At 45.9% G+C, this 17318-nt stretch overlaps 1 protein-coding gene across 2 annotated transcripts in view; it reads right to left on the bottom strand.

Annotated features, from left to right (window-relative positions):
- The window catches only part of SEMA5B (semaphorin 5B), a 1093184-nt gene that overhangs the window by 38786 nt on the left and 1037080 nt on the right, over window positions 1-17318 (bottom strand). For both annotated transcript variants that reach the window (XM_069616686.1, XM_069616687.1), the window contains one exon: window positions 12583-12788. In XM_069616686.1, coding sequence (XP_069472787.1) covers window positions 12583-12788 — 206 coding nt within the window. The remainder of the gene's footprint in view (window positions 1-12582; window positions 12789-17318) is intronic.

Genomic DNA, 17318 nt, shown 5'->3' with positions numbered 1-17318 from the left:
TTTCCTTTTACCAAGATGGCTCCTCTCTTCTTTTATCAATTCTCCCAACTCCAGGCTCTCTGTCCCATTCCATTATTTTTCCCGATGTCCTCAGTTGCTCCTCCCAGACTTCAGCCCCTTCCCTTCTGCTGCTGTTACACACCCCAGGGGTCTGTCTCTTTCCCCACTTCCTGCTCTTCTTCCTCTGACCAATGCCTGGCAGCGTTCAGCCTACACACTCTGCTATCCGCTGTTCTTGTCCCCTCCTTCTGCCTCACACATTTAAAAAGGCTTATAGGGCAATGCCTGGAGTGCAGGCCCGTGTGGGCCAGTCTTCTTGGTCTAAGTAGGTAAGTTTGATGAGTTACTTCACTGTACAGATAATAGTTGTGACCCGTCACACCAAACAAATATTCTTGAAAATGTACACAATTTGCAACACATTTTACCAATCAACTCACCCGGGGGCCCTATTCAAATATTATATATAAAGGAATAAACTGCCATTTGACTGTGGGCCACTTTTTCATTGGTGCCCAATCTAATTTTATGCCCCAGTCCGACCCTTGGCACAGGTTCAAACTTCAAACACAGGGACAGTCTTTCTGAAGTCACAGAAATACATATGGCTCAATATCTGTCAAAAAGGTCACAAGCAATTTCGGACAATGAACCGTGTTCTATGTAGTGGTCAAAGGCAAATTGCCTTAATATCCTGGACAGAATAGTACATTAGAGTGGTAGCTATTCAAACACCCAGTATTGCACGATTCATAATGTTTTATATTACGCACCAGTAAAAGTGTGTAACACATGTCCTGTGTAATACAAATAGACATTTCTAAAACTAGAACATTTGCAGGTCAAACATCTGTGACACACCCAGAACACGGCCACGTCCAACATGGCGGCTCGAATAGGCATTTTATTACCAGTAAATTAAAGAGTAGCCACACACGAACAGGAATCCTATCAAAGGTTTGAAACCTCTGACTCGCAACAATCCGACGAAACCCGTTAAGGTGAAACACCTAATTGTATGTCTGTATCTGTGCGTTCTCTTGTCCACCATGTGCTGAATAAAGGATTTTTGTGGCGACTTCCAGGATTCTGGCGTGGTTACTTTGACTTTAAATGGAGGAGTGCCGCTGTGAACTGATTCATTTCAGTTACCCCTGCCATATATATATATATATATATGTATATATATATGTGTGTGTGTCTGTGTGTCTGTGCGTGTATATATATATATACACACAACACGCACAGACACACACACACACATATGGAGGAAAACATACCAGTGCATGGAAGGTGCATTCCACACTCAGGTGGAACATGGCCGAGTATCCACACCAGAAACATTCTACATGACACCAAATGCAAAAGACACACTGCTCAGCTGTAATGTGACTGATACACTAGGGCTGGCACAAAACCATATAATGTGTATTAAACCAACATTGCCGTGCTGTGCATGGAATAGAGAGACATATTTGAAGAAGAAGGCTGCCTAAAAGAGCAAGAGATGATGCTGCATGTTGATGAGACAATCCAACCTGTCACTCTGCAACATTGCAGAATATCTTTTCACCTGAGGAAAAAGGTGTAGGAGGAACTGTGTCGGATGGAAGAGGCTGGCATTACATAGCAAGTGATGGGTCCCACCCTGTCGGTATCTCCGATAGTCATTGCACCTAAGACGAAATAGTCCTGAGAAGTACGCATCTGCGTAGATATGAGAATCCCATCCTTGTCGGCAATTGTTATGTTCCGATGAACATATGCCTAAAGGTGAGTGGAGGCCTCACCACAGAAGGGACTACACAGGCACTTGTTGTATCGGCCAGATCTGCCCACCTACCGGAAGGCCAATTCCTTTTATTGTATCTGGGCTTTGTGTAAGGCACGCCTGAATTGGTGAGAAATGCCGCCTCGTGAGTCTTTGAACAACACAACACAAGTCTGCTGAGGCCTAAGTTCCCCACCTGATGATAAAGCATTGTCATTGGCACTGATGACTTTTCTTTCCAATCACAGCCCCCCCTACACACTGCTCCCCCTCCCAATAAGCAGTCCTGCGACAATGCACACAGCGCTCCCTTTGTGAGACGATGCACTGTTTTCTGTCGCTTCAATGACCCTCTTAGAGATGGATTGCCGTCCGCGATGGGCCATAAAGTTCAAACATTAGTCAAGCACTGATGGAAAATGCGCCTCAATAAATAAGGTAGCAAAGTGCCGTCGACGACGCTTTCGTGTTGCGGCTGAGGGGGAGGAAGATTTAGCGGAGGTGCTGAGGCAGAACGAGGACAGCGTAGTAAATCTGGCTGCAGCGTACATTTTGTACCACTGAACTACTACTAAAACAAAGCTGGTTTACAACACTTAATGGGTGGGATTTTAGAACCTGTGCGTGCATTCTTGAATGGCACAGTTGATATCTCTGCTGCAAAGGACCATGACGTACATTGAGCCGAACTACATAAACTGCACAAGGTTGCTGCAAGTTAAGAATATTGTGCTAAATGACTAGAGCTAAATTGATGTGCCAGTACTATGTAGCACTGGTTGATGTGTACCACTCCTATATGTTTTTTATTTCCTAGGTGTATAGCCAATGTGCGCACACTCTGATTATACATTACTTTTGATTTTCTAAATTCAAGCAGTGCACATGATGGCTCATTCGCTTCAGTTTACAACTACAAAGTGCCCAATTGCTTAGTGAAACTATTATGAAATTCATTAGCGCCACTGAAGCAAAATAGCACAGAAATACAATTTAGCACGAATCTTAGTTTGCACAACCCAGAGCAGTTTTTGTACCTGCCGCATTGGTCTAAGCACTGTGCCACTGCCTCACTCACACCAAAAGTTAAACCATTTCACTTCCTTTTTAATCAGGGACAGTAATTATTTGAAAAAAATATTCTTGAAAATGTGTTTTATTTCTTTCCATTCTTTTTCCGGCCGTTAATGACAGTTTCTGGTGTGTTTTTTGCAATCTGGTCACGTGACAGCTGATACATCTTGTGCGGCTCTCTGCCCTGTGCACCTGCAGAACGTTGCCGTAGGAACTGAAGACATCATACTTGGTGGGAGGTGAACTAAAGAGCAATGCTCTCATTTGTATGCCCTGTTCAACATTGAAACGAAGCCCCAGGTTTGACCCTTTCAGCTAGTCTTTGATTTTTAGCCAACAGCACTTTGCACTCTGGGAGTTGTAGGTTTCTTTTCCTTAGCTTATGGCATGAATGGTGAAGGACTGTGTACCATGCAATAGGAAGTACTGTTATTAAACCACATCATTAATGTCTCTGTTACGCAGAGATACTTTCTTCTCTATGCATAAGAACCCACCAAATTCTCTGCCCATGAAAAAGCAATCCTCTGTCCCCTTGATCTGAGCAATGTTCAATGTTTCAAGCAGTTTCCCTACCTTCGCTCTTGCCAAACAACTGCACGCCCGCCTGGGAAAGAGCCATCTGTCGGTTGAGGGGAGGCCTGAACAACCGTGTATTTTTGGTCCTTTGTAAAGTGCTTAGTGCAATTTTTAACTAACCTCCCTTGTGATACCGGGTGTGTATGTATTTCGTACTTTTGCAAGGTGCCTAGTGCCTACATATTTGTTTTTATTGTCTTTTGAACTCACTAGAATTACGTATCATATTATTAACAAATGTTAAAACGTATATTGGTCTCAGCCATATTTTGATTCGTAGTAAAGTGCTTAGTGCAAAATTTGACTGGGCTCTCTAATGTGCATTTTTCGATCTTCCTCGGAATAAAGTGCATTATTTGGACTCAAGGATAAAGTGCATGGTGAGCGCCTACATCTCTGCTATTACTTATACACTATACTACTCCTAGAGTTGTTTATATGGTCCTCAATTGTGCAGAAATCTGCATTTCAACTGAAGCTAAGTAAATACCCAAAATATAATGCATGGTGCATAATCTGTGTAGTAAGTTTATATGTATATTATACAACTACTTACGGATTTAAAAAGATATAACATTAACTTATACCATGAACTGCCACTTTTTGAAAACTGAAACTTGAGCCACTTGGTCCTTAATGTTGTGCATAATGCTCGGATGGAATACATGGCGCACAAATCTACTCATACGTCTTGGTATGTCCTTGTTTCCTCTCACTATTATTGGCAAATGAATATGTGAAAGGATACAATGGGCCTCATTATAACATTGGCAGCAGCCATGCCGCTATTGCGGCATGGCTGCCACCAAAACCAGGTCCGGGTCCGGGTTCCCTGAATGGGGAATTACCGGGCCATTCCGAGTTTGGAGGGCCCGGTAATTCCTCCTTCAAGGAACCCGGGCCCGGTCCTTCCCCATTCCCATTCGAGCCCCCATAGCGCTCAATGGGAATTGGTGCAGGGAGCTAACAACGGGCCGATAACCCATTCCGCCAATGTTGTAATGAGGCCCAATATAACTATTTGGTAGATGTTAGACATGGACTAGAACCAATCACTGGGGCTGTTGGCTAGTGCCTAGATGTAATAGCGTGCATTGTTGGTGCTAAATAAATGCCAAAACGTGCACTGAAATATATATGAAAAACCTTTTTTTAAAGAAACGTTATGGTTACAAGTAAAAACGAAAACCCCAGAAATTTGCCAGTTATGGTAAGATAAGCAGCCATAACTTGCACCACCACCGTGCACTGCTAACACTAACACCCAGGAAAGATAACATCAAGAAGACCAGGAAGATGAGATAGAGGAAATGCCTACCTCCAGCACCCAGAGAGAAGCATGGGTGTGGCACCGTTGGGGGTGTACAAAAGGTTAAGGCTACCAAGGTCAAATGCAACATTGTATTCAGTCCCGGACAACCTGGGCAGTACTCCTAGGGGACCACCTCCATGCGCCGCCACACCAAATTCAACAACTGGGATGCTCTGAGAAAGGCTGTTCCTTTTTCAGGAAGTAGTAGGCTAACTTCCTCTTCCTCATCTTCCTCAACCAATACTCCACCACACAGGCTACTCCTATGGAGCACAAAATCCCACCAGCTACCTCGAAAGTTGAAGTTGATCCATATCTTTCCAAGACAACAGTACTCTGTATATACTGCAACACACCACTCTGCAGTGGGGAGCAGCTTCAAAGTGCTTTCAAGGCTGTAATCAAGGAGTATGAGAAACAGTGCCCCCTACCTTAGATTTAATGCACATCTTCCCCTCTTCACCTGCCCCTCCATATCTGTGGTTGGTGTTTGTTCCCTCATTTCTCTCCCCACCTTACTTCCTGGCCTCTCTGGCAATAAATAAATCGAGAGACATTGAGCTTCTGGGGGAAGGTGAGGAACTGTAGAATGCCTATAAAGAGGTGAATCTGAAAAGTGGTCTTTCTTTACAAGCTTCACACTGTAAGGCCTAAAGAAGAGAGCGAACTAAACATGACCCCAGGGGTTTTGGCCTCACAGGATGGTGAGAGTAGAGGGTAAAAAGAGGGCAGCAGAGGGTAGGAGAAAAACATGGCACAAGTGTCACAATAATAAAGATCTCTGTCTTACTGGCATTGAGACAGATTCTTAGCCGCACACAATGCCTCGATGGTGGCCAAACAATCAGGGATAACAAACAAGGAGAAGAAATTAATTGAGGAAAGTTTAAGGAAAGCTGTGTGCCATTAACATAACCCTGGAAATGAGAAAAGAAAAAGTACATCAGGTGAGCCAGAGGGATAAAATTGATTTTGAATTATAGGATACTCTGCAGGTAGACAGTGAGGTGGTGGAGTATTTCAGCCCAGTTGCAGCTGGGAAGGACAGTTAGTGAGGAAAACAGGTCAGCCAGTCCGGTGCCTAGTCAATGATGCTAAAGGTATCATGTAACCGTTTAATGAGGATACAATGGTTGATCACGTGAAAGGCGGTGAAGACATCAAGGAGAACTATCCTCAATTGTACTACAATCATAAATACAATGTACACTTCACTTATATAATTCCACCATATTACAAATACTGTATGGTCCCCCTACAGTATAATTACTATACACATTACTATAGTGTGTGTGGCCAGTGACCAGATTCTTGGGGGCATGGCCTAGTGCTCTTTCTATGAGTTGAGCAACTTAACTATAACTACAGAGCCGCAGGCTGGGTAAACAAAATAAAATGTATATATATATATATATATATCAGTATTCTGGGTGTTGGTAATCATAGAATTCGCTGTAGTTTTTTAAACTGCGCTGACGGCCTTGCATTTACTGACACACCTGTGTTTATTAGCACTGGCACCTGTATTGATAATATGGTCACAGCACACCTTGGTTAGCGTTAATTTGCCTGCACCCCAGATGATATGGCAGATATAAAGAACACAACTTCTGGATCCAGCGTCTTATGCAGCTCCCTGCACTGTGCACCAGAAGAACTCACGCACAACACCGTTTTTCCCTAATGTGCCCGTATGTGAAATCACTGAGAGAGTTAAAAGTCCAATAACATTCATGGACTCAAACTCCCACAAACACTCAGGTACTGAGATGATGAGGAGGAGAAGGGAGTTTGCGCAGAGTGACAGGAGCTTGAAGTACAACGTACAGTCTAGTTGTTCCAAGGCTTCAGTGCACGGGACATTTAAAGATGGCAATCACACTGTTAGGCAGAACAGTGCTGGAGAAGACGTCAATCCCCAGGCTGAGGCTCACAGAAACAAAGGACATAGGAATAGAGAAGGCTGCCGGAACAGGAGAGGAGATGCTGCATCTGACCAAGAAGGGCTGTGGAGACGCCATGAGCCATGCAGGAGCTCCTGCAGGTTGGCCCTCACGGATGCAGTATTCTCCAGTCTGGGCTGAAGAGGAAAGCTGGTGATTGTTCGCAGAGCCTTGCAGAATGCTGGAGGAATGCCTGCACATTCGAAACTGGAGCGCAGGAGAAGGAATCACACAGCAGAAGGAATCACACAGCAGAAGAGCGAGCAGCATCAGAGACGCTGGAAGGAAATGGTGAGTCTGCCCAAAGCTGTTGGGGACCTCGGGCGTTCCAACAAGCCGTCAGCAAGTATTTGATTGCAGTCAAGATAGATAGAGTACAAATTCAACACCCATTAAAGAAGAATGTTTGAATGCAGACAAGGTAAAGTACAAAGGCAAACTACAATCCAGTACTGGTACTTGAGATGCAAGTGTGAGCAAATGATTTCGTAGACATTGTGGCAGAGCCAAAACTGTGAAACGTAAAAGAAGTCCTGGCAGGTGAGTACACCAGGCAGCTGAAATTGTGTAAAGATTCCTGGCAGGGGAGTATACAGAAAGACTGTTGCAGACCTTGTTTAAACAAGAACTTTGTGAGTCCAGTGAAGACAAAAAGGAACTGTTAGTTAAAGAGATATTTTTGCCATCATATTTGCTAATCCAGGGGAAAGAAACCACCCTCTGGATCCAAGGGTCTTTACCTTGGAGAACATTCTAGTTGGAGTCATTCTTATAATTTTGATTTTGAACACTTTTTGCCAGCATCCAGTCAAAGCTATCTACTTGCACCTTTATTTTATTTTTAAATATAGTTTGAGGGTCAGGATAGGACGTTTTGCACACAAGGCCTGCTTTTCAGTTACTGATATCCTGACACAGACAGATCCTTAGTTTTAGTTTCTAGGTAGGGAATTTCCTCTTTAGAATAGGGCTAGAGAGGTATTTTCCCCAACCGCTTTTCTTTTAATAAATGTCTTTGTTTGAAAACATGACTACCTCATTTCTGACCCCTCACACTAGACACTGTCGTGACAGGTGTTATTGTTATCCCATTTTAGTCCATGTATTAGCCTCCCAGGGAAAAATGGCTAAGTTGACCTTGTGTGAGATTCAAACAAGTCAAAGGCTAGCACTTTACTCATGACCTATCGGCCCAAAGATTTCATCAGTATGCCCATCATCTCCTGATAGTCTTAATTATTTGCGATTCCATGATTTTGCCGTGATTTTCAAAACTAAATTGCAAAATTAGGAATCATTTGCAAAGGAAAAGGGAAATTTGGGTGGCGATAAAACATGTTTCATAGGAATTCAAATACCACTATTTAGGCACATGCTGCATCCTTACTTTTACAATGCAAACTGTCTGGAAACAAATCATACATTGTCACATCAGGAGTACCATTAAATAAGTAATAAAATGGATTATAATATAGCTTCTTTATGGGAGGAATATGGCATATGCACACGCATTGGCAATGTCAATATGTTTCGCTGTCATATGTCAAGCGCAACCACACATTCCCAGTAAGGGCACCCTAGGCCTGAAATATTCGCCATATGTTAAGGTATCACCCCACCTGCAGGTGTTGCCATCATGTGCTAAGTGATTCCTTGAACACCCCAATAATTCCTGCATATGGTTGATAATCTACCACGTGCAAGGTGTAGTCGTACACATGGTGCCATCGTGGGTTTTGGCTGCAATATGTCAAGTGCAGCTTCAAAAGCCCTATTAATGCCACCATAAGCCTGACATAGTCCTTATATGTAAGAACAACATATATATGTAGTTGAGCTGTTTATGCTATAACCACCATGTGTATGGTATAGCTCTGCATGTCCAGGTGCTAGGTATATATGCAAGTTCACCATCTAATGCCACATAATTATATCATAAGCCTTCATATAGTCAACATATTTAAGGTATACTTACAATCAACTTTTTTTATTGATTGAGTGCTTTCTGTTCACTAATCAAAGGCTTTCTAACAAAATCCTTCCAACAACAACAACATCACACTTTGTCAAATTAATTGATACCATTAGCAGATCAAGCCCCACTCAGCTTTCAATGCTACATCAGGAGGGCATGCTACGAAAAACATTGACCAAAAACTATAAAAACATAATACAAACCAACTACCTGATATTACTAAAGGACAAAACAAAAAGTACACACCTTTACAAGTAACAACAATTAATAAAACATTTAAAACATAATGGACACTCACTTCCATCATAAAATATAGAGCAAAGTGAAAACTCTTTAGTCACATCTCTGACATCTGGGACTCTATCGATTAGATTGTCAGCTGAAGCAACCAATTGGACACTAGCATGGAGTCACGTGTTCACCCTTACTGCAGATCAGAAGTGTTAACCCACACCAAAAAACATGAAGCCTAACGAGACAGTCGAGGCTTCGGACCTTGCACACAGAAAAACTGCCCACTGCATCCAAAAGCAAAATCGATCACTGACTTCAGAATAGCACTCTACACCCACTGGACAAACCACATTGGCTGAGGACAGAATGGTGCCTAACAACCATTAAAACCCCACTGGAGATGGGAGACCAACCCAGTGAATCAATACCAACTAGATGTCCAGGTGGTCACTCAGAATAACCTCTCCACTGCAGCATTAACAACTCGGGGTGTCTCAGAGTATTGAAGTGCTGGTCAGGAGCCAAGACAGTGCTCATCCAAACACAAAATGAACAATGAACATGTAGCATATATACATAGATATAAAAACGGTTCTATGGCGTTATGCTATGCAAACATAGCAAAAGAATAAAAGTTAAATGTAAGTGTCTCACTGATGTACTTTAGAATTAGTAGAATACTATGGGCCTCATTACAAGTGTGCCGGTCCCGCAACAATGCCTGCACCGTTGTTACCGGTGCCGTCCCTCCCACCAGGTGAGGCCTGGCGGGGCGGAACATCACCCGCTGGCAGACTTTCCGTGAAGCACCGGCACCGTTATTAACTGTGCCGGTGCTTCCCTCATCCCCATTGAGTCCTATGGAACTCAAATGGGAATGGGGACTTACATTTTTCCGGTGCCTGATTTCCAGGAACACTGGGGACGTAATCCCCCGGTGATTCTGTGAAACCAGACGCCGAATAAAATGCACAAGTCTGGCGGCAGCCTGCCAATTTTACCTGCAAGGCTACCGCCGGACTCGTAATGAGGCCCTATGTCTCTCATTTGAGCTGCTAGTTACGATTTGCTCACTAGGGGCGCTAGTGGGGCATGGGGAAAGTGCACAGACATTGTGAGGTCACCTATAACAAGACAGAGGACTTTAGTATCCAGAGCTTTCAATAGGTCTGTAAAGACCAAGCGTCTAGACGCGATTCATCTCACAGTGTCCACCTTACAATAAGAATACTCTGCTGCTGGTTGCACTGGTATTCCTCCAGGCGGCGCTATGCTCTTCTGCGATGCCATTCACTGGCCACAGTGTTTTATAATAAACTAGAAACGTAGGTGACTGATTAAATACCAATAATATTACTTTTCTATATTGAACTTCATGCCAGATCTCTTCCACCTCTAATTTCCTTACTAATCGCCCAATCCAATTGCACTCACTGTATTGACCATGGGAGGATAAAGGGCTGAGTCAATGCTGCCTGGATTGAAATTTTGAATCAAACTGTTTAATGCAATAACTCACAATTCATCAGGAACAGGTGGGACCATCTGGGGAGAGTGACCCTGCCCATGCCATCTATTAGGATAAAGTGGGCGCGGGCAACATTATTTCCCTGTCTCAGTATTTCCCTGATCTGCAGGTAAGGCCTTTCGGGTGTCTCAGTATTTCCCTGATCTGCAGGCAAGGTCTTTCGGGTGTCTCAGTATTTCCCTGATCTGCAGGCAAGGTCTTTCGGGTGTCTCAGTATTTCCCTGATCTGCAGGCAAGGCCTTTCGGGTGTCTTGTGAGCTATCAGACTAAGAATCACCAATGTGAATGTGACATAAAAACCTTATTATAAAATCAGAAATTCCCCAAGGTCTGAAAATCTTACCTCTTGTATTGTGGCAGAGGCCCAAGGCCAATGGAAGTCTAGGGGTTGGACTGTTGCTGACTCTGCAGCACTGGCTGCCTTGAACCAGGCGTTCCTCTATAGTGCGCGAGTCCAAGCCCCACCTCACGCCCCGGCTTCTCCTCCCATCATCTCCAGAGTTGAGGTGAGGCTGGGTGTCCCTGGAGCTGGTAGAAGATAGGATGAGCTGCTGTGTGAGGACACTGGCCTGAATGTGGGCGCAGACCAAAGTCTGGGGAACGGAGGACGCCCCCGTCTTTACTGCTCGACCCACACGAGTTAAGCCTTGACCAGCAATGGAAGTTAGGCTGGAGAAGGGTTGCGCTTGTTCTTCTGAGAGCACAGATACTTAGATTGGTGCAAGATTAAAACTCCCAAGAAACGAAACTGCAGAATTTGCAAAAAAACTTGACACTACGGAGACACCCCCCCTAATCCCCCCCACCTATATTAACAGAGTGCAGTGTCCTGGGATCAGAATATATGAGTATCAGGGAGCGCATATTGCCTTCCATCAACTGTGGTTACGAATCAAACCGAGGCTTGACCAAAAGCCTCCATCTGAGTAGATTAGTATCACACATGAGTATTCAACTACACCCGGATGTCAGAGGAAAGTAGCAGAACAAGGTGAAATATAGTACATTCATGTTTTAATGGTATTTTAGAGTTTACATGATTTTAATGATGTACGTGGAAAACAGAATACGACTCAAGGTAGTACATTTTGGAATCCAGGAATGGTGATATTTGCTGAGTAGAAAAGACTTTTGCAAATAAGGATTGGAAAGATATAAGAAATCGTCAGAATATGTTTGATGAAGAATATAGCTAGAGAACGGGAAACGATGGTAAATATGTAAAATGCAAATGTGCAATATATTGATGTTTATTTTATTATTTTTTGTTTGTTTGATATGATGATTTCATATGATTTAATATAAATGTGTAAAGTTTTTATGAAACTAAACAAAGTTAAATAAATAAATAAATATCCGTGTTATCCATCAGAGAGATCCAGAGTAGCCCTATATGTGACCGTGACGTAGAGGCATCACTACTCGGGTCAATGACTTGGAAGGGGCAGTGTAATACTGCACAGCTGCAGACATTTGACCAACTATGAAATGTCAGAAGTTGTAGCCCCCTCCATGCTAGGGTGCCTCCACACTACCGTTCCAGTCGTGTTTGTAAAGGTTTGCATTGAGCATGTTCAAGCAGGACCGGGACACTACCCATGACCATCCTCCAGCAACGACTATATCCGTCAAAGGTGTGTGCGGAACACCTTTCATTTGCGCGCAGGTATGTCATTCGCGCTTGGAGGGGCGGACGGGGGTGGGGACAAAGCTAATTATGCAACCAGCAACAATACAGTGACCACGCCTAACTTAGGGAACACGTGAAGCTCAACCAATGGCCGCCATGCCGCCGCATTTGTCTGATCTCATGTCATATCAACTGCAGTCGAAAATGTATTGAATATCAGATCAAACTGTTACATTTTATAATCCAAATGTCCTCGAAATATTCCTTAGAATTCCCTGCAATCCCACAAAGACGACAGAATATCCTGCAGAATATGTTTAATGCACAATAGGCCCCAAATTCTGCTAACAGAACCGCTCCAAGATTGTTCATGGAAATATATATATATATATTCCACAAATTCCACTGAGTTGGAATGTCGGCCAAGATTTTACACAAATCCACCCCCCCCATTGCCCCCAAATAGATAGTCTGAGCATAATTTAGATAACTGTGCCATCATTGTACATTGGAGGTCCTGGGGCAGGAGCCTGTACCTTGAATTCCATCGGCGTGTACTTCTCGTTCTTGGGGGTGGTGTTGCCTTTGTAGTGCAGGTGGTTTGGGGTGGCCGGGTGGATGACTGTGGACTCCTGGGACTGCCTCTGGCATCGCTGGCAGTACACGTAGATGACGAAGGTGAGCAGGCTGGACCCGAAGAAGCAGGACACTCCGGTGGCGATGAGGTGGATGAGGCTGAAGCCTGCAAGGGGGGGGGGGGGGGAGGGAAGAGCCCACCACACAGGGTTACAACCGGGAACCCAGGGCACGTAGACATGTCACATTAGTTTACAATACATACATAAAAGCAATTGGTTACTGTCCCATGAATGTGAATTCTCAGAGAGGCAGAGAGAGAAGGAGTGTGCATGAGAGAGCAAGAGTGAGTGAGGCAGAGAGAGATGGAGTGCGCATGAGAGAGCAGGTGTGAGTGAGGCAGAGAGAGATGGAGTGCGCATGGGAGAGCAAGAGTGAGTGAGGCAGAGAGAGATGGAGTGTGCATGAGAGAGCAAGTGTGAGTGAGGCAGAGAGAGAAGGAGTGTGCATGAGAGAGCAAGTGTGAGTGAGGCAGAGAGAAGGAGTGTGCATGAGAGAGCAAGAGTGAGTGAGGCAGAGAGAGATGGAGTGCGCATGAGAGAGCAGGTGTGATTGAGGCAGAGAGAGATGGAGTGCGCATGGGAGAGCAAGAGTGAGTGAGGCAGAGAGAGAAGGAGTGTGCATGAGAGAGCAAGAGTGAGTGAGGCAGAGAGAGATGGAGTGTGCATGAGAGAGCAAGTGTGAGTGAGGCAGAGAGAGAAGGAGTGTGCATGAGAGAGCAAGTGTGAGCGAGGCAGAGAGAGAAGGAGTGTGCATGAGAGAGCAAGTGTGAGTGAGGCAGCGAGAGATGGAGTGTGTATGAGAGAGCTAGTGTGAGTGAGGCAGAGAGAGAAGGCGTGTGCATGAGAGAGCAAGTGTGAGTGAGGCAGAGAGAGAAGGAGTGTGCATGAGAGAGCAAGTGTGAGTGAGGCAGCGAGAGATGGAGTGTGTATGAGAGAGCTAGTGTGAGTGAGGCAGAGAGAAAAGGAGTGTGCATGAGAGAGCAAGTGTAAGTGAGGCAGCGAGAGATGGAGTGTGCATGAGAAAGCAAGTGTGAGCGAGGCAGAGAGAGAAGGAGTGTGCATGAGAGAGCAAGTGTGAGTGAGGCAGAGAGAGAAGGAGTGTGCATGAGAGAGCAAGTGTGAGTGAGGCAGAGAGAGAAGGCAATATAGCTGGGACAGCATCATACACTTTCATGAAGCGGATGGAGCAGGTGGGACTATGACCCATGTTTCCCAGGCAACAATAGACACTAGAGAACAGCCCCCACCTTGCTTTGGAGACAGAATAATAATAATAATAATAATAATAATAATAATAATAATAATAATAGTGTTTTTTATATAGTGCCTCGTGCTGAATTCCCATGGCTTCTAAAGGCGACCATAACATAGCATTACTGACTGAATGAGCAGTGAATACTTTTTGTTGAATGACTGCTTTAAAGTTATTAGTGAGTGAGGCAGAGAGAGATGGAGTGCACATGAGAGAGCAGGTGTGAGTGAGGCAGAGAGAGATGGAGTGTGCATGAGAGAGCAAGTGTGAGTGAGGCAGAGAGAGAAGGAGTGCATGAGAGAGCAAGAGTGAGTGAGGCAGAGAGAGAAGGAGTGTGCATGAGAGAGCAAGTGTGAGTGAGGCAGAGAGAGGAGTGCATGAGAGAGCAAGAGTGAGTGAGTCAGAGAGAGAAGGAGTGTGCATGAGAGAGCAAGTGTGAGTGAGGCAGAGAGAAGGAGTGTGCATGAGAGAGCAAGAGTGAGTGAGGCAGAGAGAGAATGAGTGTGCATGAGAGAGCAAGAGTGAGTGAGGCAGAGAGAGATGGAGTGCGCATGAGAGAGCAGGTGTGAGTGAGGCAGAGAGAGATGGAGTGTGCATGAGAGAGCAAGTGTGAGTGAGGCAGAGAGAGAAGGAGTGCATGAGAGAGCAAGAGTGAGTGAGGCAGAGAGAGAAGGAGTGTGCATGAGAGAGCAAGTGTGAGTGAGGCAGAGAGAGAAGGAGTGTGCATGAGAGAGCAAGTGTGAGTGAGGCAGAGAGAGAAGGAGTGTGCATGAGAGAGCAAGTGTGAGTGAGGCAGAGAGAGATGGAGTGTGCATGAGAGAGCAAGTGTGAGTGAGGCAGAGAGAGAAGGAGTGCATGAGAGAGCAGGTGTGAGTGAGGCAGAGAGATGGAGTACGCATGGGAGAGCAAGGGTGAGTGAGGCAGAGAGAGAAGGAGTGCATGAGAGAGCAAGAGTGAGTGAGGCAGAGAGAGAAGGAGTGTGCATGAGAGAGCAAGTGTGAGTGAGGCAGAGAGAGAAGGAGTGTGCATGAGAGAGCAAGTGTGAGTGAGGCAGAGAGAAGGAGTGTGCATGAGAGAGCAAGAGTGAGTGAGGCAGAGAGAGAATGAGTGTGCATGAGAAAGCAAGAGTGAGTGAGGCAGAGAGAGATGGAGTGTGCATGAGAGAGCAGGTGTGAGTGAGGCAGAGAGATGGAGTGCGCATGGGAGAGCAAGTGTGAGTGAGGCAGAGAGAGAAGGAGTGTGCATGAGAGAGCAAGTGTGAGTGAGACAGAGAGAGAAGGAGTGTGCATGAGAGAGCAAGTGTGAGCGAGGCAGAGAGAGAAGGAGTGTGCATGAGAGAGCAAGTCTGAGTGAGGCAGAGAGAGAAGGAGTGTGCATGAGAGAGCAAGTGTGAGTGAGGCAGCGAGAGATGGAGTGTGTATGAGAGAGCTAGTGTGAGTGAGGCAGAGAGAGAAGGAGTGTGCATGAGAGAGCAAGTGTGAGTGAGGCAGCGAGAGCTGGAGTGTGCATGAGAGAGCAAGTGTGAGTGAGGCAGAGAGAGAAGGCGTGCGCATGAGAGAGCAAGTGTGAGTGAGGCAGAGAGAAATGGAGTGCGCATGGGAGAGCAAGAGTGAGTGAGGCAGAGAGAGATGGCGTGTGCATGAGAGAGCAAGTGTGAGTGAGGCAGAGAGAGAAGGAGTGCATGAGAGAGCAAGAGTGAGTGAGGCAGAGAGAGAAGGAGTGTGCATGAGAGAGCAAGTGTGAGTGAGGCAGAAAGAGAAGGCGTGCGCATGAGAGAGCAAGTGTGAGTGAGGCAGAGAGAGATGGAGTGCGCATGGGAGAGCAAGAGTGAGTGAGGCAGAGAGAGATGGAGTGTGCATGAGAGAGCAAGTGTGAGTGAGGCAGAGAGAAAAGGAGTGCATGAGAGAGCAAGAGTGAGTGAGGCAGAGAGAGGAGTGTGCATGAGAGAGCAAGAGTGAGTGAGGCAGAGAGAGATGGAGTGCGCATGAGAGAGCAGGTGTGAGTGAGGCAGAGAGAGATGGAGTGTGCATGAGAGAGCAAGTGTGAGTGAGGCAGAGAGAGAAGGAGTGCATGAGAGAGCAAGAGTGAGTGAGGCAGAGAGAGAAGGAGTGTGCATGAGAGAGCAAGTGTGAGTGAGGCAGAGAGAGAAGGAGTGTGCATGAGAGAGCAAGTGTGAGTGAGGCAGAGAGAGAAGGAGTGTGCATGAGAGAGCAAGTGTGAGTGAGGCAGAGAGAGATGGAGTGTGCATGAGAGAGCAAGTGTGAGTGAGGCAGAGAGAGAAGGAGTGCATGAGAGAGCAGGTGTGAGTGAGGCAGAGAGATGGAGTGCGCATGGGAGAGCAAGGGTGAGTGAGGCAGAGAGAGAAGGAGTGCATGAGAGAGCAAGAGTGAGTGAGGCAGAGAGAGAAGGAGTGTGCATGAGAGAGCAAGTGTGAGTGAGGCAGAGAGAGAAGGAGTGTGCATGAGAGAGCAAGTGTGAGTGAGGCAGAGAGAAGGAGTGTGCATGAGAGAGCAAGAGTGAGTGAGGCAGAGAGAGAATGAGTGTGCATGAGAAAGCAAGAGTGAGTGAGGCAGAGAGAGATGGAGTGTGCATGAGAGAGCAGGTGTGAGTGAGGCAGAGAGATGGAGTGCGCATGGGAGAGCAAGTGTGAGTGAGGCAGAGAGAGAAGGAGTGTGCATGAGAGAGCAAGTGTGAGTGAGACAGAGAGAGAAGGAGTGTGCATGAGAGAGCAAGTGTGAGCGAGGCAGAGAGAGAAGGAGTGTGCATGAGAGAGCAAGTCTGAGTGAGGCAGAGAGAGAAGGAGTGTGCATGAGAGAGCAAGTGTGAGTGAGGCAGCGAGAGATGGAGTGTGTATGAGAGAGCTAGTGTGAGTGAGGCAGAGAGAGAAGGAGTGTGCATGAGAGAGCAAGTGTGAGTGAGGCAGCGAGAGCTGGAGTGTGCATGAGAGAGCAAGTGTGAGTGAGGCAGAGAGAGAAGGCGTGCGCATGAGAGAGCAAGTGTGAGTGAGGCAGAGAGAGATGGAGTGCGCATGGGAGAGCAAGAGTGAGTGAGGCAGAGAGAGATGGCGTGTGCATGAGAGAGCAAGTGTGAGTGAGGCAGAGAGAGAAGGAGTGCATGAGAGAGCAAGAGTGAGTGAGGCAGAGAGAGAAGGAGTGTGCATGAGAGAGCAAGTGTGAGTGAGGCAGAAAGAGAAGGCGTGCGCATGAGAGAGCAAGTGTGAGTGAGGCAGAGAGAGATGGAGTGCGCATGGGAGAGCAAGAGTGAGTGAGGCAGAGAGAGATGGAGTGTGCATGAGAGAGCAAGTGTGAGTGAGGCAGAGAGAAAAGGAGTGCATGAGAGAGCAAGAGTGAGTGAGGCAGAGAGAGGAGTGTGCATGAGAGAG

The sequence above is a fragment of the Ambystoma mexicanum genome, chromosome 9 (assembly GCF_040938575.1).
Source record: "Ambystoma mexicanum isolate Mex_15411 chromosome 9, UKY_AmexF1_1, whole genome shotgun sequence".
Taxonomy (NCBI): domain Eukaryota; kingdom Metazoa; phylum Chordata; class Amphibia; order Caudata; family Ambystomatidae; genus Ambystoma; species Ambystoma mexicanum.
This window is presented reverse-complemented; position numbering and strand designations above follow the sequence as displayed.